Source organism: Lontra canadensis, unplaced genomic scaffold, assembly GCF_010015895.1.
Source record: "Lontra canadensis isolate GAN:19392208 unplaced genomic scaffold, GSC_riverotter_1.0 scaffold47, whole genome shotgun sequence".
Classification (NCBI taxonomy): domain Eukaryota; kingdom Metazoa; phylum Chordata; class Mammalia; order Carnivora; family Mustelidae; genus Lontra; species Lontra canadensis.
Genome location: NW_022631041.1, coordinates 14,424,697 through 14,448,142, shown reverse-complemented (window position 1 = coordinate 14,448,142; position 23,446 = coordinate 14,424,697). Strand labels below are relative to the sequence as shown.

At 32.4% G+C, this 23,446-nt stretch overlaps 1 protein-coding gene across 5 annotated transcripts in view; it reads left to right on the top strand.

Moving 5' to 3' along the window:
• The window catches only part of PHIP (pleckstrin homology domain interacting protein), a 130,915-nt gene that overhangs the window by 48,163 nt on the left and 59,306 nt on the right, over window positions 1–23,446 (top strand). For all 5 annotated transcript variants that reach the window (XM_032873201.1, XM_032873200.1, XM_032873199.1 and 2 more), the window contains 10 exons: window positions 547–768; window positions 1,051–1,151; window positions 5,490–5,560; window positions 6,977–7,077; window positions 7,171–7,211; window positions 7,955–8,053; window positions 8,863–9,016; window positions 9,445–9,579; window positions 21,936–22,064; window positions 23,210–23,435. In XM_032873201.1, the coding sequence (XP_032729092.1) occupies window positions 547–768; window positions 1,051–1,151; window positions 5,490–5,560; window positions 6,977–7,077; window positions 7,171–7,211; window positions 7,955–8,053; window positions 8,863–9,016; window positions 9,445–9,579; window positions 21,936–22,064; window positions 23,210–23,435 (1,279 nt within the window). The remainder of the gene's footprint in view (window positions 1–546; window positions 769–1,050; window positions 1,152–5,489; window positions 5,561–6,976; window positions 7,078–7,170; window positions 7,212–7,954; window positions 8,054–8,862; window positions 9,017–9,444; window positions 9,580–21,935; window positions 22,065–23,209; window positions 23,436–23,446) is intronic.

Here is a 23,446-nt window from a genome sequence, read left to right as displayed (position 1 = left end):
TTTTTATTGACTTCATACATATAATTTTTTTTTTTTTTTGTAAACTGGCTTTAGTGATTTTATATGTAATACATTTAGCTGAAGATCACTGATGGGAAATTCATATATATATTATTTTTAGCTTCCTAGGAGAAAAAGCCCCAAATTAGCTTACTTTCATTTCTGTATAACATAGTAACATAGGATTAGTCACTGTTGTATATTACTTTTGTTCTACTATAATTTTGGTCTATTACTTCAGAAGTTCAAATTCTTTCACAAGATCCTGGATAAGAGGTCACCATGGCTGCTGGATAGGGGGTCATAGGTAAATATTATTAACATCCTACTTCTGTTAGATTGGTGGACACACATGCATTCTTTTATAAGTGAATAATTTAATAGCCTTGTATAGAGGAAAATTCCTGAAACAAGTATTTCACATTTTAGTATTTAAAAATGTAATTGTTGGGAAGTGGACATTGCAGATACAGTTTCTTATGTCTGTTCAGAATTTGAATAAAAATTTATAGAGTTAACTCCATTAATACACATTTTTATTTTAAGGGTTCTGATGACTGTCTTGTGAAAATCTGGGCAACAGATGATGGGAGATTATTAGCTACTTTAAGAGGACATGCTGCTGAAATATCAGACATGGCTGTAAACTATGAGAATACCATGATAGCAGCTGGAAGTTGTGATAAAATGATCCGAGTCTGGTGTCTTCGAACGTGTGCACCGTTGGCTGTTCTTCAGGGTCACAGTGCATCTATAACATCACTACAGGTAATTGTTTTAATCCCTGTAAATTCCTTTTGATTATAATTTAAATTTTAAGTGACTTTTGTAATCCCTTGTAATAAAGCCAAGTAAAATGAAGAAAGGAATATTTTTTTCTTTCTTTTTAAATGCATGGACTTTAAAAAACATCGTAGTTAAGACCTTCATCAATTCTGGATGTTTTCTAACTCTGTTTTTTATAGTTGCTATTTATTTGGTAAAAAGTGGGTTTATTTTTTGAATTATGTCACTCTTATAAAGATTTTTTTTTCTTCATTTGTTTTTCAGTTCTCTCCATTGTGCAGTGGCTCAAAGAGATATCTGTCTTCTACTGGGGCAGATGGCACTATTTGTTTTTGGCTGTGGGATGCTGGAACCCTTAAAATAAAGTCAGTTGCTCTTTTATTTCATAGAATAAATTGTTTAATTTAATGGTTAAAATTCCAGTAGTAAAAATAGTCAATAATAGGAAATTTGTTTATTCTCCTAGAGTAAGTAACAAAAATGCATTCACTGACCTGTTTGATTTTCATGTCATGTCCCGTCCCCCCCCATGCCCGCTTTGTTTTTTTCATGTTTCAAAGAAAGTTTCTTATGTTAACATGTAACATGTTTGTTTGCTGTTGTTTTTTCTTTTTGAGGGGGGCCTTCTTTTTGCTAGCCTTAACTGTTTCCTTCAGAACATACTTGTTTTATTACCACTCCTTTCTGTATGTGGCATAGTTTCATCTCAGTAGCTCCTTCTGGTACTGAGAACATAATCTTAAGAGTTCCTAAGGCTGTTTTTTAGAAGAATTGCAATTATTTCTGTCATTACGTCTATAAATTTTAGATTTTATTATAGATCTCAGGAAACTTAGGAAAACCAATTGATTACATTTTCACTAACTTACATCAAGATAGTTAGATGTGTCTTTCCCCCATCCCACAATAACATCTTGCATTTGTGCTTTCTCTTGTTTTAATAATCTCAGTTTATTAAAACAGGTTGGGTAAACATTATTATTTTTTGATTAAGGACAATGAGACAAGAAAAGGTTAAAAAACTTTCTCATAGTTAAAACAGTTTTTGAAAAAATTGGCAAGGCCAGCATTAGAACAATACTTCCCTGCCTGTTGGTCCCATGCTGTCTATGCCATGCCACCTCCCAAATGGGTGTAGTAGGGAGAGGAAGTGCTATGTTTTGCCTCAGAGACAGTCAGTGAATGGAGAAGTGGTACATCCAGTTATGCAGTGTCAAAAGGTTCATCTCTGTGTTCTCATGGTAGAATATCATTCAGATTAGAAGGTATATCTCAGTAATTCTATCTGACTTCTGTTTATAAATTATCAACCCAAGTTGAGTAATTTGTGAATGTCTTTATTACTTCAAAACAGTAGCATTTATTTAAGCTTCATGAATATTAACATTTCTGGAGAGTGCCTCTTATGGCAAGGGCATTAGGAGGCCTTGGCAGCTAGAGTAACAAAACAAACTACTTCATTTGAAAAAAGGGTTCTGATCAAAGATGTGGTTCTTTGGAGAAAGCAGGTTGATTTCATTTTACTTTCATTCTTAATATTTAAAATACTGAAGATTTTCTGTAGACATTTAGATAAAAGTTTAAATATTTTACTGGTGTGTATGGACAATAGCAACAGTTATTGTCATTTTCCTTTGAGTATTTTTTACCTCCTAATGGACCAGATTAGGATACCATTGTCTTTTCATGTTTTGTTTTCGTAGAGAAGAAAAACATGACTAACAGTCTTCAAATTAGCATAGGAACAAAAATGTTTTCACAAAATTAAACTCTGACTTTGTGCTTCTTGAGCATTACATTGCTAAGTACAATAATATTTATCTGGATTCTTGAGAAGTGAATTATTCCATATAAATGATTTTTTTTCCAGAACCGTTACATAGGTACACTCATTAACCAACTCCCCTAACCACATTTTTAACATAAATATGTTTTTTAATGTAAAAGTAAGTAGAGAAGTATATATAATTTTCTGCTAGTTTTTTCCTTAACAATTTATCATAGTTATTTATAAAAATTTTAATGGCTGCATTATGTTCCACTGAATTGTTATTCCATACTTTGCTTCATGATCTTCCTATGTTTGGACATACCAGTTTTTTCTGGTTATTTAGCGCTAGTATTCTTTCTATTTGTTATTATAATTGTCCTTAAAAGCTTTTAATCTAAAGTCACGGATAAAGGAGTAATTTTTTCCTACTTATAGGCTGTGGGACACCTATTTTCTTTTCCATTTTTACTCATGGCTGATAGCTGCCAAAAATTTTGGCTGGATGTAGATTGTGACTGTCATATGGGTTTTAATTACTCACCAAAGGCAGAAATTGTATTGAGCTGTAATGCTTCTATGTAATTTGTTGGGGAGGTGCCTTCAGCAACCCAATCTGCATTATTTGAGAAAATCAGTTCTGTTAGTAAATGAAACCTATTTTGGAAACCCAAATCTCTTGATAAATTTGCTTTTATGCAGTGTTTATGTATATGGTAATAACTCCCACTAATAAAGATGCCACTTTGTAGATGAGAAATAGGAGTGGCTGGGTGACTCAGAAGCTGGCTGAAGAGATCTCTGATTGGAGAAAGCTGTACAGGCATATTTAGATTAGATGTGGGGGAGAATGGGAGTCCTAAAATACACAGATGATAATAATAATTACAAAATTTTATTAAGCACCTAGTCTGCCAAGCTTGTACTAAGCACTCTACATTTGTCATCTCGTTACGCTTTATGACAACCATATGAAGAAGGTATATAAATACTGTCTTTAGGACAGATGGGAGAGAAAACTGAGGTGGATACTGAAAGTACACTGTTGGAACCCCCTCTCAATGCTGTACCAAATTAAAAGTGATTATTCATTGATGGACTGTCTAGGACTGGTTGAAGTAAATTAAAATACTAATCATAACTAATCATACTAATTGAGTGTGCTGGGCACAGTACTAAGCACTCTGTGTGGATTAAATTCATTTAGTTATCTCAGTAACTCTTAAGATTTTGTTTTGTTTTTATTCCCATTTTACTGACTGAGGTACAAAAATGTTAACTTGCCTGAGGTCATACACCTGGTAAGTGACAGAGCTGGAAATTGAACTCAGGGAGCCTGAATCCAAGGCCTCATCTTAAAATATTTCCTCAAATATGATTTTAAAAATAAATTATTTGTACCTGTCCCTTTAAAAATATTAAAGTCCATTTAAAATGGCAGTCTCTATGATTATTTGAATATTCTGAGTTTCAATGAAATGGTTGCTTAACACTTAGATGAATGATTGTGCCAAAAATAAAAATTTAGAAATAGAATCCATAAGATATTAAAGTAGTGCCTTTAGTTGCCTTTATAATTTCAGATTAATTTACTTGAATTAGAGTTACTTTAATTTTACTGTGAATAATTGTTTAGGTTGTGAGAATGTTTTAATAGCTTTCTCTTTCTCCAAACTGTCTATTCATGCTCAGTTATGTCAGATCCTATGACTAAGAAAAGTTGTTATGTCATGTTAAAAAATTTATGTATGGGGCACGTGGGTGGCTTAGTTAAGTGACCAGCTCTTGCTTTCAGCTCAGGTCATGATCTCAGGGTCCTGAGATCGAGTTCCGCATTGGTCTCCATAGCTGGGACTCTCTCTCTCTCGCTCAAATAAATAAATCTTTTTAAAAAATCTATTTATAAAGTAATTAAGAATTTTTAACAAATACTTGTGTTCTGTATCCGTAAGAAAGATTGTTCTTGCTCCAAATATATAGATCATAAATATTTTGTAGTTTTTTTCCTTGTATGATCACAGAACTGAAACCACTCTATATTCAGTTGCTATGGTTTGTAGAAGTTATGCAGTGCACTTTGGTTGAAGCTGTAATTATTTTTTAAATTTTCTCCCCAGATAACCTGAGAAAAACTAAGTCAAAATATATGTTAAGTAGGGCTTTAAATAAAATCACTGTATTGAAACATTACAGATATATTGTATATTTATTAGAGCTGGTATGGTGTAAAATCTATAATTTTTCTTTCTTTAGTATCGTTGATTGTAACAAACATTTAATATCACTAGTGTAAATATAAGACATTTGTAACACTCATACAATTATTGTAAATATATTTGAGTGTAAATGACCGTTTTCTTTAGATGACTATTTTATATGAGCATTATAATTGACATAAGATTTTCACTAGGATGAATGTAAGATTCTTTCTGGAGTCTTAAAAGGCGTATTTCATTACATCAGATGATAAACAGAGGGAAGTATTTAATTAACAGTGACTAATATTGAAAAAGTTTATTACCTCAACCTGATGGTATACATATGCTACAAGATGCAGCATCTAGTTTGCTAGTGTGTTCGTGTTTATAAATGACTTACTTTCTAATGTATTTGTGCATTACTATTGTACTGTATGAAAAACTGAGAACCTGTTAAATTTGACTAGAAGGAAGTGTGATGTGTTTGGTGTGACAGTGGCTTTTAGAGTGTTTCATATGTGGATCATTGTGTAATCAGGAGCTCCTACAAAATCTATAGAGTTGCTGTAAAATCTTCTGATGATGACATATAATGATTTCCAACTTGTTTTAGTAAGGGAGCCGTCTGTTGCTTTTTATTTAATTCTGTCTTTCTGTAATTATTTTTTGAAACAGCTCATTTTTGGTCTTGCTGATCCCTTTAGGGATATTGTTAATTGTTTATTTTTTGTTTTTAGCCCGAGACCTGCTAAATTTACAGAGCGCCCTCGGCCTGGAGTTCAAATGATCTGTTCTTCTTTTAGTGCTGGTAAGCTTTTTTTCTCCCTAATCTTCCACTTTGAGTTACCTTAGAAAACTTTTAGGGGAACACATAAAGTTTTGGAAAAGTATTTGCTGTTGTAATATAAATCATATTCAATACATATACCAGGGGATGGTCATAAATTAATTTAGAAATACTTGAACTTCGCTAGAGTTATTTTTTGTATTCACATGACTAAGAATTTTCTTTGAGACTGTAATACTCTGGTAGGAGAGAAGAAGAATTTCAGAATTGACTCTGTTAAAGAATAGATAAAAGTTATCTCACTGAAAGGAAGGTATTTTAGATATGTTTTATATTTTCATGGAGTTTTGAAGTTTCCTGTAGCCAAGTGAAATTTGATTGCTATTTGTAAATCTTTATTAATTACTTTGCTGCAAATTCTTCTTTGCTTTTTAAAATACAACTATATAGCAGTGCTGATGCCCCAATTATGTTTTGAGTTTAGGCAGTAGTGTTTTAAATGGATGTCTTCTTAAACAAATTATAATTTGAATATTTGAAATGATGAGAAGATGTAATGAAACATCAATAGGTTTAATACCTAGTGTTTCTAGTACCAGTTCCTTCTATATATACCTCCAGTTTTACTTACCTTTTCAATTCATAGTTGTGGATAGTAGTAGTACGTGAACAGGTGATTACAAACTAATGACATAAATCTGTTTTTGCCATATTAATATCCAGACATGTTTAATTACTAACCTCTAGATTTGCACTGCTACTGCCATGAAGACAGTTTTCCTTTTAGTAATAACACAATTACAGGCACTATCCATGATTTCAGAGTACTCTGTAAGCAGTTATAAACAGCACTGTTTTCAGCACTGTGGGAGAGTACTGATTCCAAGGAGAGAGGGTAAATTGCATATATAAATAACTGTAATACAAAGTAAAAAGTATATGCTACAAGACAAAATCTTAATATGAGTTCAGAGGATAGCAGGCTCATTCAATGGCAGAGTTGCAAAGACAACCTACTGCAGAAATAGGGCTCTAAAAATTTGATAGGATTTTAACAGGTAGGAAATGTGGCAAGAGAGGGACTTAAGCAGAGTTAAAAGACATGTTCTCTAGGGAGGGTGACTGCTAATTTTTACATAAAATCATATAATCACTTAGTGAAGTCATTTGTAGTAGAAATCTTCTATAAGATTTCTTATAGAAATCTATTGAAAATCTACTGAAATCCGTTGAAAAATTCATCCCAGTTAAAGCTGTGTTTGTAAACTTATAAACTCATTAAATTCAATTTTAGTTATATACTTAGATAAATATGAATAGTATTAGAATAAAAGGTTAATCATCACTGTATAATCACGGTAGTATTGCTTGCATTTTATTTAATTTTCAGATTTTGAAATTATGTTTTACTGATAAATGTTTGCTATTACTCCTCAGGTGGAATGTTTCTGGCCACAGGAAGCACAGATCATATTATCCGGGTTTATTTTTTTGGATCAGGTCAGCCAGAGAAAATATCAGAATTGGAGTTCCATACTGTAAGTATGGGTGAAAAGAATTAGATTGGAAAAGTTTAAATGAGTCTAATAATTTATATTCAGGGTTCTCTTTTTTTATCTGCTTATATGTAGGACAAAGTTGACAGTATCCAGTTTTCCAACACTAGCAACAGGTAAAATAAATATTTTTGTTTGTAAATTTAGTGCCAATTTAAAATGTTCAGATAAAGACATTTCTTGTAGTCAGGTTTTAATTAGAACTATGTATAAACTAGGTACCTAAAATAAAGGTCTTGACCAATTATACTAAAAAAGTGACTATAGCCTGAGAACGTTTTTATTTGTATTAATGTTAGTTTATTTGGCCACTTATAAAAATAGGACTTTTATCCACCTTTTATATTTTCTATACATGTCAAAGTATAGGGAAACTTTTAGTAGAGTTTTGAAATGTATCAAAATGTAATATTTGAAGCAGAACTATTTATTGGTGATAAGCTTAAATGATGTATAAATTTTCCCAGGTTCTTATTTTAAAAGGAAAGAAAGCTGTAAGTACCTTGAGTAAAAGAAGTTAAGTTCTTTAATATTGAGAAGAAAGACAGTATTTCTCCTTTGGAAATTCTATTGGTAATGTAGTAAATAGTGGCCTTGAATCACTGTTGAATGTTATTTTGAGACCTAGCCACCTAGCCAAACAACTTAGAATGTATGTGTATAAAATTTTAAAAGCCTATAAAGTTGCAGAAGTTCTTAGTTTTACAGAGACTATCTGACAGAGTAACCTCTATTGTATTAGAATGCTGTGTTAAGTAAAGATGAATTCTCTCTTACCATTTTGAAAAACATCTCTGGGAAAACGCATTTTGCTTAAGTCCATGTGGTTTTGGGGGGGCTTGGGCTTCCTTTAATACAGGTTTGTAAGTGGGAGTCGTGATGGGACAGCACGTATTTGGCAATTTAAACGAAGAGAATGGAAGAGCATTTTGTTGGATATGGCTACTCGTCCAGCAGGGTAAGAGATCAAATTTGAAATATTACAATGGTAAAGGTAGAGCATTTAAAGTATGCTATATGTGACTCTCAGCCTATAAGTTGTATGTCATAATTCATGTTGAAATTATTACTTTTCTATAATAATTAGTGCTATTGGAGATGAAAATAGGATATTTACGAGATTATTTTTTACCAAAAATATGAGATCTGCATTAATGACTTTTTTCAGTTGAGTTTCTTAAGGAGATGATAGTACTCTAAGGATACTTGTAAGTTTGCTAGTTTTCTTCAGAAAGTGGGACATACGATATTGTTCATCTGTCAAAGAGCAATGATACAGTATGTCACATAGGGATGATATGGTGTATCTAATGGCTTTCTCCAGCCATGAGAAATTATATTTCACCTTATAACTGTTACTTTGGTTTTAGTATTTAATAAGTTAACTCTATTTGTATTTTTGTGTAGTGGTCTCAGGTGGGTGGGAGAGCAAAGCAGCTAGCAGGGCATGACAGCCACAGTAAAAGGTAGAGAGTGAGCAGCATGGCACAGAACTCTTGGATCCAGATGGAATTAATTGATAACATGCGCAAGATCATCTATTACTAAGGGCTTAGGAGTGCTGAAATCCTGGATTTGCTGACTCAGTGAAGTGATTTTTGCCCTCATTCATTGTTGATTCAGTCTATTCTTAATTCCTGTTAAGTGATAGTTATCCATGTAATGAATATAAATATGAATTATAAGAAAACACATTTAGGTTTTTGCCATACTAGGATTTTAATAAATAATACAGTGTAAACAAATCCTGCCTCCATCACTTTTCAGCCAAAACCTTCAAGGAATAGAAGATAAAATCACAAAAATGAAAGTAACTATGGTAGCTTGGGATCGACATGATAATACAGTTATAACTGCAGTTAATAACATGACTCTGAAAGTTTGGAACTCCTACACCGGTCAACTAATTCATGTCCTGATGGTGAGAAAAAAAGATTCATTTTTATTTGATATAATGAAACTAATTATAGGATGGACTGTTTTCATTGAGAAATAAAATCTTTTATAAAAAGTTAGCTAAGAAATCTTGCTAGATGGATAACAGGTCTTTGTGGGAGGTTAGAAATAATATTAAAATGTAATTAAACTGGTTGGCTTGGAAATCTAGATCCTTGCTGTTACTTAGTATGTAGGGCTGTATCAGTATTATTATTGTTAGGTTTCACCAAATGATAGTGAAGCTTTGGTTGGTGGTATGAACTCAGCTTCATTGTATGTTGATAAATTTGAAAATTTTTGCCACTTTAATAATTCTTAGAGTTCAAATTCTACAAATAGTCCCATACTGATTTTTTATTGAATTTCTATTTTTTGAATTTGTAATTCTATGCCACTTTAAAAATATTTCAGGGTCATGAAGATGAGGTATTTGTCCTTGAGCCACACCCATTCGATCCAAGAGTTCTCTTTTCTGCTGGTCATGATGGAAACGTGATAGTGTGGGATCTGGCAAGAGGTGTCAAAATTCGATCTTATTTCAATATGGTAATTATCAGCCTCTTCATTTTATAGCTGTTAAAGATTTGGGAACCACTTGCAGGTACTCTGCATATCACAAAGGAAATCCATTTAAGAGTTTGTTTAGACACTATTTTGCCTTTAAGTTTCAAAAAAGAGTTCTGTATTGTACACTTAATTTAGATGTTAAAAGAAAATTGCATACTACAATTCAGTTATACTGGTGATAACTAATTTGGTTTTTAAAATAGTTTTAACAGTGGTACTTGAGAAACTCACAAGTGTGAAGATACAACATAGATAAGAAAAATTTTGGAAAACCTTGTTAAAGAAATCCTAGATATTTCTATTGCATTATTATACTTCAGAAGTCCTCTTGTATAACAGTTTGATTCCAGTACACCCATTTTGTTTTTTAAAGTTTTATTTATTTAAGTAATCTCTGCACCCACGTGGGTCTCAAACTTATGACCTTGAGATCAAGAGTCTCCTTCCAGCTGAGCCAGCCAGGTGCCCCCATCCTCGTGCCATTTTAAAATTAAAGGCATTCTTGTCCTTTTTCAGATTACAGTATGTTAGATATTGTGTGTAAGCCTTTTCCCCTCTACATTTTGCTTCTTATGCAGATATTTAGTATATTTTGTTGAATATTGAATTGTACTGGTTTAATATCACATGCAGTTTACTGTGCAGTGTTACCATGTCTCTGTAACTACTGTTTGAAGTATAAAGTTTTCCTCAAATACTGCTGTTTATTCGGTCACCTATTTTTTAATCTATTTCCTATATATCAGGGATACCTTTCAACAAAATAGAAGAAAAACTTGTATTTCTATTTCAGCATCTTTAGGTTTTCTTAAAAATCCACTACAGAAAACACTAGTAATGAATTATGAAGCATATCAATTAAGTGTGTGTATAGTCAGTTATTTTGCAAAAGAAAAATTTTAAAAGTGTCATTTGTGAAATACAGTGGTTTGTGAAAAAATTTCATGAAAGTGATACTATATTTGATGATAATTGTAATAAAGTTACTTCTACGTAGTAAGAAGTAATTAATAAGATCAGTTAGAGGGAGGAGTAAAAAGAATTTTCATTAGTGAGGGAATTAAGTTGGCTGTCTTTATGGATATCTTAGTGTATATAAGGTAAAAACAAAAATTTGTCAAACTCTTACTTTTTAAAAAAGATTTAATTATTTGGAGTACAATTTTTAGTGACAGATGGATTTCCTTAGTGATATATGTATAAGGGAAGATTTTTTTAAAAGCAGATACTTAAATATGCTGGTAAAGAATTCTTTCTTTTTCTATCCTTGTGTTTCTGGTTTGCTCCTTTTTGGGACATCTCTGTTAAAAAAAAACTATTTCTCAGTTTGTCTTTATAGCTTCAAAAGAAAACATTTTGTGGCTTATACATATATTAGTGACTTTTTTTTAAAGTAATTTCATATTTTTAAAAGGCTTTGGTGTGTTAGTAGAGTGGAGGTAAAATTTTCTCTCATACTTGAATACTGCTTTCACCTTTAAGTTACAAAGGTGAATTTTTCCTTATCAGGTAAGTTGATCACACTAATATTCTACCTTATGTTATAGAAATCGGAATACATTGAGATTGAAGTGATTTGCTTTTAGACCATCACAAATTCGTGATATAGCCAGGAATAGAAGTCAGCCATATTACATGTTCTTTGAAATTAGCTAAGGGATTAGTTACATTACTGCCTTAAAAATTGTTTTAATAAGAGTTTTAGATAAAGATATTTTTTCCTGTTCCAAGAACAAGAGATAGAAAAGCCTCTAAAGGGCAGAAGAAACAACTTTATGTAGTAAGTGGAACTGGATGGTATCCATAGAATATTCAGACTGAGAAAGACAAAACATAGACTAAAAAGGACTAAAAATATATCTTGCATTTAAAAAAAACTAGAAAATGAACTATACTTTATCTAATTAAAATAAGGATCTCCTTTTAATTTTTTGTAAGATTTTTAATGACTTCCAAAATATTTCTATGTATTCTCTCATTTGGGTCTCGTGAAAACTTTGTTATATAATCAGGGTAGATTTTATTATTACTGGTTTTATGAATGGAGAAACTGTACAGAGATGAATTGCTTTGCCCAGGTTTACCTAGGTCACACAGCTGTTACAGGGGACTTGGGATTTAAAACCCATATTTTTTTTGTCTGTTGTTACTGAGTTCTTAATGCTAACTCTAGTTAATTGTTGGCCATTGTATAGCTAACTTCCAGATCTACCTAGTTAGTGATATGTTACCAGGAGAAAATGTCTTCATAATGGTATTAATTCTGAGTAGATCTTTTGAGATCTTAAATTTAGCTTGATGATTTTTTTTCTATCTGTCTTTAATTTATAAGTTACCTAAGTGCCCTACTTTTTGCTCTTTGCTTTTTTTGTTCATTTTGTTGTTTGTTTTATCTATGGACAGATGGAAGATAAAGCATCCAGCACTGCTGTTAAGAAAATAAAAACAGTTGGAGGGGCTAGTAGAAGCTTAATTTCACTGTCCACTCTCCTGAATGTTGAATTTTGGTTATAGTAGTTAAAACTCTTCGGCTCTGTGTAGCAAACCAGTAATTTTTTGAGTTACTAAAATACCATAAAAGTTGAAGAAGTACAAATTCAAACCCTGATGTTAAATTGTACTAGTAATCATAACTTCAACTTAGTAAATATTTTTCAAATGCTCTGTAGAGGGACTAGTTACAGTGCCTTGGAAGATTTAAGGATAAATAACTCCAGTGGAATACTCCCTGTTTAGACTAGAAATGGTAAAAGTTTAGATGAAGTATTGTTAAGACTAAGTAATATTTCATATGAGTTTTAAAATCAAAGTTTATAACATGAATAAATGAATTCCCCATTAATCAGCCAGAAAGTAAGGCTTTTAACAAAATTTGATATATAAGTCCTCTGAAATACAGGTTATCAAGTATATTTTAAGAATACTGCTTTACTATCAGTTTTTCTTTTTATCATCATTAGATTTCCCACTTGAAATTCATAATACCTTTGCAAGAAGTAAGAAAATCCTGTAACAAATAATTATTTTCTTACTCAGCGTATTACTGTTCCTTTCTTACCTATTACGAAAATTAAATGAAATTTTAGAAATTTTCAAGAATTCTGTATCATAGAAAAGCCTTTCACAGGTGGTGAAAAGTTAAATTTTGTAAGTGCCCTTGTTTGATATACAGTAATTTTAAAATGAATTTTAATAAAAAACTATTGCTATATTTATTAAATATATATCATTTAAAACATGATACATTTATATATTAATATTGCACTGATACTCATCATTCTGGTAAATATTCAAATTCTTTTTTACCTGTATCAGATCTTGACTTATACTTTTAAAAATATGACACTTTATTTTAGGACCACTTAAATTTGTAAACAAGGTTTGCGATTAAGAATTGCGATAAAGATTTAATTCCTTATTTACTTATAATAATCCCCTTTATATCATTTCAAAATTTATATCATTTCAAAATCTAAATAGATTCTCACCTTGCTAGTAATATTGTCTAGAGAAAATTATAGAGTTATTTTGCTTATCTTTACTGCTAGATTTCCTGTTAATCTGAGGATCTGAATGATAAAAAGCAGTTGGGGCGGTGGGTGGGGGTTTGCTTTTGTTATATACAAGAAGTATTTGACAAGTAAGATGATATAACACAGAGTATAAAGTGGAATAGACAATATATGTTCCTTGCACCCTCCTCACCATTGTTTCATCTTTAACTAAAACTAAAATAATCTGAAAATAAACTTTTAATAGCATTTGCTGGAAATGTATATAAGGTGAAACCTGAGCCTTTCTCCTCCTCCTCCTCCTTCTTCTTCTTCTTCTTCTTCTTCTTCTTTTTTTTTTTTTTTTTGATAAACCAGAGAATGAAACTAAAGAGAATATTGTAGAGAAGATTATAAGACAATTCTATTATTTTTTAAAACACATATAAATTCCAGCCCTTAAGCTTTACTTATCAACATTCCTCTAAAAATGATGTCAGTTATTCATGTTATAGCTGAACAGTCCTTATATAACTTAAATATTCAAGATAAAAGTATATTTAGGTATTTTGTTGAAGGTAGATAGTATATATTAAGTATATTCCAAAGTATTCAGATATAGTTTAGCAAACCTAGTACAGCTTTGAGAGTTGTTCTAAACTCTAGTTTAAAGGCAGTGAAACTTCAGTTAAATGTTAAAAGGCAGATAAGTTATTCCCAGAAATAACTTGAAAATGTATGTAAACTTTCTGAACTGAATTTGAAGGATTTTGTAATATTCCAGTTCCCTGAAAGAGGTAGGCAAGTTTGGGAGTTTAAATATAAACGTAAATGTCTTTAAATACAAAGTTGTTTTATAGCCCATTTTTCCTTAAAGCACGGAATAGCTAAGTTTTAACTATAGGTTTAAATGAATAATAATTTGAAAAGAGATTTGCAAATTTCTTAGTTACTAGGCCATTTGATTATTAGTAAGTAAAGGATGTTTGGAAAAGGATTTATAGACCCCACATTATTTGCTTTCCTCATGTTTCTGGCGCTTTTGCTTTTGGTTTATCTTCCCTGTTCTCTTTCTTTTCTCTGTATCTATTATTCTAGTTGTGTTTATGACTACCTCTCTTTCCATGTCTTTCTGTTTCTGTCATGTTACTCAAAGCTGTAGTTGTTGCCTCTTGTCTGGTTTTGATTTTAATTGAAGAGTACAATGTCTCCTTCTAGAAAGAAATTTTACTGAATTTGAGTTTTGCTTTACTTTTGTTGTTTCATGAGTAAATTCCAAATAACAATTTTTATTTATTAAAATTTTCCTTATTTTTATAATTAACCTTTCTTTCACTTGAGATTTTTAAAAAATGTTCCAGTGTCCACTAATCCAGAACAATATATTTCTCCTTGCAACGTTCCAAACAAGCAGAGGCTGCCAATCCACCACTCAGAATTTTTGCACATGCATACTTCTGACAATATGTTCTCAGTGTGACCTCTAATTTAGTTTTAGGCAATTGTAGCTGCGTATATCTAGGAAAGGCAGAAAGAGAAGCTCAAAATAAGTAATCTCATATCGTGTTCTCTTGTGAATCCAGATTTCAAGATAAATCTTTCTCTCCCTCTCTCCTCTCCTTCCTTTTTCTGCTTTCATCCTTCCATCTCTTTCATTCCCTATCTCTTATCATCTAACAAGATGCTATATATCTGCTCTCTATGTTAAAAGGATTTTTTTGATGCTTCCTATCCTCGTTTCAGCCTCTCTGGGTAAGGAATTACTTTCAGTCTTCTGAGTATGAACTCTAGTTACTATCACTTTCTTTCAGGTTTCTGGGGTTCTTTAGATTCTGTCTCTTTCTTTTCTTCGGTATCAAAAACATATCTTAAAATTTGCTGCCATGAATGTGAGTTTGTCTCTGTATCTTTTAATCCTGTGTTATATTTAGTGAATTACTTTATGTAGTTCTTTGACATGGTCTGTGAGTTACTATCACAAGGGTGTTTGAGATTTGATAGTTAAATAGGGAAGTTTGTACAATTATGCAGAATGTGAACATACAGGTGAAAGTTCAATTAACAAATATTTGACTGTTTTGTGCATAAGGACAAACGTGGGGACCGCAAGGAAGAGTAAGAGGTGGTCCTTGTTGTTAGCCAGCAATGATAGCATGGCATATGAGAAAGGATAATTGCTATATCTGAAGATAGAGGGATCCCTTCAGGGTAGATGGTCAGAATAAGTTTTGTTGAGGAGGAAGAACTAAAATTGTGTCTTGAAAAATAAAAAATTGAGTTAGTAAGAAAGATACTTAATTTTATAAGTATGAGGAATATTATAAATAAGGAAGTAAGAAATGTTAAGACATGTGCATAGAGTAACTTAGAATGTTGGGAATAGTTTTTGAAAAGTGAGTAATTAGATGAAAAGCATAAGTTGAGGAGGATTGTTAATGGCCTCATGTTATCTTGTTAGTGTAAAGAATAGTTAACATAGTGGGATTTTTGGTAAATTATATTTTAGAAACAAGGGAGTAAGTTTGATTGCCAGTAGTATTTCAGGTACAAAGTTGAGTAAGTTGGGGAATAACTACTTTTATCAGTGAAATCACAATCCTACCTAGGTGGTAGGAGATTTGTGAAAGAAAAATATGTGTGTTTGACTTGGTATTTTGTGACTGATAGAAGGATTAGGGCTGGATTATGACAGAAGACTTAATAATTGAAATTAAACTAATTAAATTAATGTGTGGAGAGTGTTGTATTAAAAAATATTGATGGAAATATGAATGATACGAAGAAAAACTGATTTTTTTTTAGTTTGTCTTTATGTGTTTATTGTGATGTAGTGTTGGACGACCTGTGTGGAAATGGCCAGGCAACACTTGGAGACAGAATACTTAGAGGAGCTAGGAATGAAGAGGAGCTAGGAATGAAGAGAGATGTTGAAGTCTTCCAGGTAGAATGCTGTTTACCCCATGGAGAAAGAGCAGTGTGGAGGGCTTAAAACTAAACTTTTAGAAGTAGTCATATTTAGCAAATGGAGACAAGAAGAAAATCTCTAGAGAATATATTAGAAAGGTACCATGCTAATACCATGTCAGGGGACAAAGAATGAGAATAGATTACAAGGAGGATTGATTAGTAATGTTGCAGCCCTCAGTGAAATTAAAATATGGTTAAACAGAATGTGGTTAAATTTGAAGATGAGTTATTTATTTTGATAATAAAATGTTCTTTTGATGAAAATTAGAGTTGATTCTTCAGAACCACTTTTATGTATCTGTTGGTTCTGTCAAGCCGGCAGTTTCCTTTTTTACACAAATTTACTTATCTTGGCACTACTTAAATAGCTATCTTTAATTCATATGTAATAATGTTAATTATAAATTAAAGCATCTTCAGTATTAAAGGAAACATTCATTTACTAATGGCCTTTTAAAGTAATTTGATGACACCCAGACTATTAGAGTGTGGATAACTTCCCTTAAGATATATTTTTTGTTTCAGTGTGACTATCATAATGATTAGAAAGTGGCAAAAGCATATTTTAATCATATATATGACAGTGTCTGTCTTCAGTTATTTAGTGTACTTTCTTTTTTTTTTAAAGATTTTATTTATTTACTTGACAGAGATCACAAGTAGGCAGAGAGGCAGGCAGAGAAAGAGGAAGGGAACCAGGCTCACTGTTTTGCAGAGAGCCCGATGCGGGGCTCGATCCCAGGACCCTCGATCATGACCTGAGCCAAAGGCAGAGGCTTTAAGCCACTGAGCCACTCAGGTGCCGCACCCTCTAGTATACTTTCTTAATTAAGTTTATTTCTCCCCAGGTAGATAAACTTTAAAAGTTCTTTATACATACGGATTTTATAAGGGTATTTCTTAGCATAAATTCCATTTCCCAGCTATTTTATTCTTGGGATATGAGTCTATATCACAGAATTGTTAGGGTACTTAAAAGATTAATAATTTTGGGCACCTTGGGTGGCTAAGTCGATTAAGTGTCTACCTTCACCTCAGGTCATGATCTCAGGTTCCTGGGATGGAGTTCCTTATCCAGCTCTCTGCTCAGCAGGGAGTCTGTAACTCCCTCTCCCTCTTTGCACTCACTCAAAAAAATAAAATCTTAAAAAATATATTCATAATTTTCAATTTCTAGGTAAGATGCTCCCTTCTAAACAGTGGGTTTTTTTGTTTGTTTTGTTTTGTTTTAAGATTTTTATTTATTTAGAGAGAGTTCATATGTGGGTGCTAGCCAGGAGAGGGGCAGAGAGAGAGAGGGAGAATCTCAGGCAGACTCCCTGCTGAGTGCAGAGCTGTAGGTGGGGCTCAGTCTCACAACCCTGAGACCAGGACCTGAGCCAAAATCAAGAGTTGGATGCTTAACCAACTGTTAACCAACCGCCCAGGCGCACCAGTCTCATTCATTTTTAAAAATATACCACTGCCTTCGACTCAGGTCATGGTGCCAGGGTTCTGGGATCAGGCCCTGCATTGGGCTCCCTGCTCAGCGGGGAGTCTGCTTCTCCCTCTTCCTCTCCACCCTCCTCCCTCAAATAAATAAAATCTTTAAAAAAAAAAAAAAAATGAGACCAAAAAATTGACCCTGGTTATAGACATGGAATAATTCCTTAACAGGATGATTCTGGTTAAGATAGTCCATGTTCCTGATTTGTGTTGAGTCTCTCTAGGACAACATACTTCTCATATTCACCTGTATGTATGTTCCTCATGATTGCTATAATTTAGAACCTGTCATTTTAGTCTGCATTCTAGTACTTCTAGCATATCTCATTTCCACATTTGTCTAATTCTTCCAAAAAGTCTTGCTTTGAGTATCAGATGTTAGAATTTTAGGACTAGATAGGACTCTCGTGATCGTTTAAATTATCTCTGTCATTTCACAGAGAGATTAGGTGATTTGCCCATTACCAGAGAAGTCTCTTGGGTCAAAAGCCTCTTTTAATTATTCAGCTTTAATTATTCATCTTTCTGCTTCACAAAAATTACATTAGAAGTTGTGAATAGTATTCTGCCTTGAAAAAGGTGCTAGCATACTTCATTAAATAGGACATTTTCAAAGCTTTTTTTGTATTTTTTCAAATTCATTATAAATCTCTAATAAGATTATACTACTCATTTCTTGGAAATATTTCTAGAATTCTTTAGTCAATATGAGACTTTCCTACAGAGGAATTATTATTTTAACTTGTCTAATCCTTTCATCTCTTGCTTTAAAAACAAAATAACTTCTATGTCATTATTGCTGAATAAATTTTTTATCTTAACCCCTATTCTCTTTGAAATTTTTGCATTTATTGGTAAATACTACAGCCTGGATTTTCTCAGCTTTCCTTATTGTGATTTAATGTGTATGAATTTTATTGTGTGGTCTGTATTTACATATGTCCCAAATGTTTCTTAAGTATGCTTGATTTTATGAGAGGTAATTCATCTAAAATTCACTTGGACAATTAGTCATTATTATTCCTTTCTTTCTGTTTAATTTTCTACAGCATACATTAAATACTGGCATCAGTTGTATACGATATTAAATTTTATGTTGACTTATTTTTGGGTTAAGCAGTACATTAAATTTTATCATAGGCCCATATAACTCCAGTATGGAGAGAAGATCTTTCACCCTTTTGGTTTTGTTTGTTTGTTTGTTTGTTTCCATTTCATTTATTTATTTGGGAGAGTGAGAGAGAGAGAGAGCCAAAGCAGCCAGGGAGAGAGGGCTAGAGAGATAGGGACAAGCAGACTTCATGCTGAGGGCTGAGCCAGACTCATGGCTCCATCTCAGGACCCTGAGATCATGACCTGATTTGAAACCAAGAGTCAGACACTTAACCGACCAAGCCACTCAGGCCCCCCTTCATCCTTCGGGTTTTTTAATATAAGCTTCATTGTTTTTTAGTTATACATGAATAATAGTGCCTTCATGATTAAATTTTTTTTCTTTGGGAATTCTGTATACTTTAAGCCTGATTTAAGAAAATGAAATCATTTTCAGAGAGAAATACTTAACTTTTTTTGTTTGGCTTACCTTAATTGCAGCATAATCATAAAAATGGTTACAGTATATTTAGTTATATAGAGAAAATAAAATATTTTCCTCTTTTGTATTAGCTGGAAAGCCTAGTCTACATTTTACGGTTATGTGTTTATTATTGGAGGAACCATTACTAAAGATAAATTTGACATTTTAATTTATTAGATTATGGACAACTTTTCTGATTGATTCATAAGTAGACTCTTTTAATGCCTCCTTAATGAATAATGGTTAAGCCAAATAATGTGCTTTTACTTTTTTCTGATGTTGTGGAAATAAACTTTTATTTGTTTACATAAAAGTCCCTTTGAAGTTACACAGATGCCTTATACCAAGAAAGTTGATACTGCCCAGCCATATTCATATGTCACGTATTATATAGGAAACCCCGTGATCTTCAATAGGATTGATCTTTTCTTTGCCTTTTTAGAGTTTTGTAAGTTCCACATCTCCAAAGTATTCTTTTAGAGATCTTCTAACTGTAAATTTGGCAATGTTGGTAGGTAGCATAGAAATAGGATTGATTGATCCTCATATAGCCCGCCTCACAAAAAAACAAAAAAAGGAAAACATAGAGCAAGATTGCCTAAACATCATGTGAAGGATACCATGCTTATGAATGCATATCAAATATCCTTTATCGTTGCTGTGTCATACTTTTAAAAAATTTATTTTTTAAATATTTTATTTGACAGAGAGAGAGCAGAGAGAGAGATCACGAGTAGGCAGAAAGGTGGGGGGGGGGGCGGGGGGGTTGGTGGGAAGCAGGCTTTCTGCTGATCAGAGAGCCAGATGTGGGGCTCCATCCCAGGACCCTGGGATCATGACCCGAGCTGAAGGCAGAGGCTTAACTCACTGAGCCACCCAGGTGCCCCATAGACTTCTTCTAGATCTCTTCCTCTGTCCTACTGTGTACTTAGAATTATAAACATAGGCTTATAACAATAGTATTATATTTCTGGAAGCTTTTATTATATTAGAATAGTTTTAAAGTTGTTGCTTTTTGTTTTTCATCTTTTGTGAAATTTTGAACTGAAATAAATAAATAAAAACATCACATAACCAAGGAAGTTTGAATTCTTAAGTCTTGAATTTTTTATGTTAAATTCTGTCTAGAGATCGAATTTTTTCAAGTGGTTACTTATTTATAACAGTTATTTTAACTTTTTATTTTGCCTAGAAAACATTGAAAAAGAGACCTGAATCCTGACATTTCTGCATTTGTAGTATCTCATTTTTGGCAAATACTAAGATACATGTGTTTACTAATGCTCATATGCTAATTTGGAGAAATAGTTCTATTCTTTCTCATTTTTTGAATAGTTTTAACCTAGACTCAAGGAATCAGTTCCCTTTGTCTGCTGTCTTTTCCTCCAACTTCCTTCACAACCAAGAAATGATCCTGTTTCACTTACTATTCATTTTCTTGCTGTATGGTTAATCTTTAAGTATATTAGTCATTAGATAAGTTTATTGATTTTCTTTCATATGATTAATTTTAAGGAGAGTTATTTCTTTTCCATTGTTATCACTACCTAAAATACATTAATAAACACCAGTGCACTCTTTCCTTCTTTTCAGCAAGCTCTGAAGAGAAACTAGTTTTCTTTTTGAGTCAATCAATTTGTGATAATATATTAACTTCTTGGGCAGAACCCTTTCTTTTAGAGTGATAGTTTCTCTTTTCACCAAAATGCAAACTTTCTTTGAGAAACCAACTATTCTTCTTCTAAATTTTAATTTCACTTCCATATATGGTGAACTCCACATCCATTCCTACGCTATATTTTTAACACTAAAGAAAGAAAATTACCACTTCTCTCTTTTCTAAGCATTTCCTGAAATATTGGGATATTGCTAGTAAAATTCAGTCGTTCTAGATCAGTGGATACCGGAACAGAGAGGAGGTATTTCTTACCTGATAATGTGTGTGCGTTCCGATTCTGCTAATCCAGAAATCCAATCGCATTTGTTGAAAATCATCCTTAGTTGTTATTTGTTAGGGAGGTCAACTCCCTATTTTAGTTTTTTTCTGAAATTCAGTCCCTAGATGTGCTTTAGATAGGTTAGAACTTTTACCTCTTTCAGAACACTGCTAAAGAAGTTTCAACTGGAACATAGTCTGAAGAAGCACTGAGAGCAAAAAAAATTCAGAGTGGTGATTGGCCACCTCTGTTTGATTGACAGGTTGCAGGGAGAAACCCATTCGTTCTGGATTAATGGAACTGGAAAACAGAAAACAATTATCAGGTAAAAAAAACCTTTTCTTTAACCTTTGAAATTCACCATTTAAAAGACGAGTCAGACCATCAAGGGAATTTATTACCAAAAAGAAAAAGATTTAGTGTCTTGTGAGCAATAATCTCTGGCTACTACTTCCAAGAGTTAACAAAACAAACAAACCAAAAAAAAAAAAAATCGCTACGGTTTCGACACATTGTCAGCCTTTGCTGAAAGGGCTTGATTAAATGCAGATAAAATGGAATGTAAGGTGCAATTACATTGTAAATGTGGCTTAAAGACTTGAAGCAGAATTCTATGGGTGGGGGAAATTGATGTTTTATTTCCTGAATTGTGTCTGGTCTGTGTGTGCATAAAGAGAACACTTTGTTTTTCAAGGCTATTAATCTGGCACTTTTCATGATATTCACAAATTTTGTTACTGTACTCTGTTATACTTAATCTTCACTCCATTGGGATGTATACTTCTGCATCTCTTTTATCATAAAATTTTTAGTAATGGTAGTGACCACTTCTTTATATTTTAATGGCAACTTTTTGATTGTTGGTTAAATATATTTCAGATTGAAGGCCAAGGACATGGTGCAGTGTTTGACTGCAAATGTTCTCCTGATGGTCAGCATTTTGCATGTACAGACTCTCATGGACATCTTCTTATTTTTGGCTTTGGCTCCAGTAGTAAATATGACAAGGTAGTGTATGATGATTCCGTATCTTTTTTTTTCCTGGTTATTTTGTTTTAAATCCATGGATGGTTAGGAGGAGTATTTCAAGAGTGGTTGAGCATTGTGTATGCTTTCAGCCTCAAGCTTGAAGAATCAATCATATTTTAAATATTCTAGAGATTAAGTTTTAGAGAGGAGGGTGAACACAGCAGTTGTTAAGTTCCTATTCTCTGTAGTAGACATTAGTTATAATTAGATCTTATTTAATCATCTTTACATTTCAGAAGGAATAACTCTATGTAGCCTGCAAGAGCAATCTAGATAGTAATTCTGAAGCCAGGGATGGAAGAACTTGTCCATAGAAAGACTCTGAAATTACGTGAAATGTTTTATTTATATGGATAAAGTATACTTATCTGGGGTATAAATCTGTGGCTTTAATGAGGTTCTCAAAAATATATGGCCTGCTGATGGTAGCTAATATTTTTAAATATTAAAGAGTTTATCTTAGTGATTAAAAGACCTAAAAATTGAATAGTTCATAGAATTCCAAATCAATAAAATTTTGAAGCTACAGATGTGTCAGGCTTGAGTTCATATTAATAATTTTGTGTTATTTCAAAAAATCTAGAGAAAATGCTTATCAACTCTTGGAAAATCATGCCATGATTTGATTTTTGTGTTAATATATGTCAACATTTATTGTATACTTAAAGGTTTTCTTAAATTGTATAAGTGACTTCATTAGAGTTTAATTCAAAGAATAAATTCATTGAGTGATTTCCTTTTGCAAAATGCTAAAACAGGTAATTACTATGTTTAATAGTTTAAAAAATAAGATAATTCATGGTAGCTCAATGGAAGTAGAAGTACCGCTGAGTGATTTATACCTAGATTTGATTTTAACATTTAATTTGAAATTACACAACTTTATCATGTTAATGTTTTATGTATACAGTCTTTTCCTTCTTGCAGAGAAAATTCAAAGCAGCTGCTGTTCTGGTCATAAAATTTAATGTAGAAGTATAATAAAGACTTACCATTAACTCAAGAAAAAGTATTGTTTTATGTTGTTGCTTAATACCATGATTTACATTAAGACATTGCCTTCCATTAGAAATTTATAATGATAAATTTTTATTTTTCCAATCTTTGTGGACCTTTTTTTATAGATAGCAGATCAGATGTTCTTTCATAGTGATTATCGGCCCCTTATTCGTGATGCCAACAACTTTGTATTAGATGAACAGACTCAGCAAGCACCTCATCTCATGCCTCCCCCTTTTTTGGTTGATGTTGATGGTAATCCTCATCCATCAAGATATCAGAGATTAGTTCCTGGTCGTGAAAATTGCAGGGAGGAGCAACTTATCCCTCAAATGGGAGTAACTTCCTCAGGTAAAGGCTCA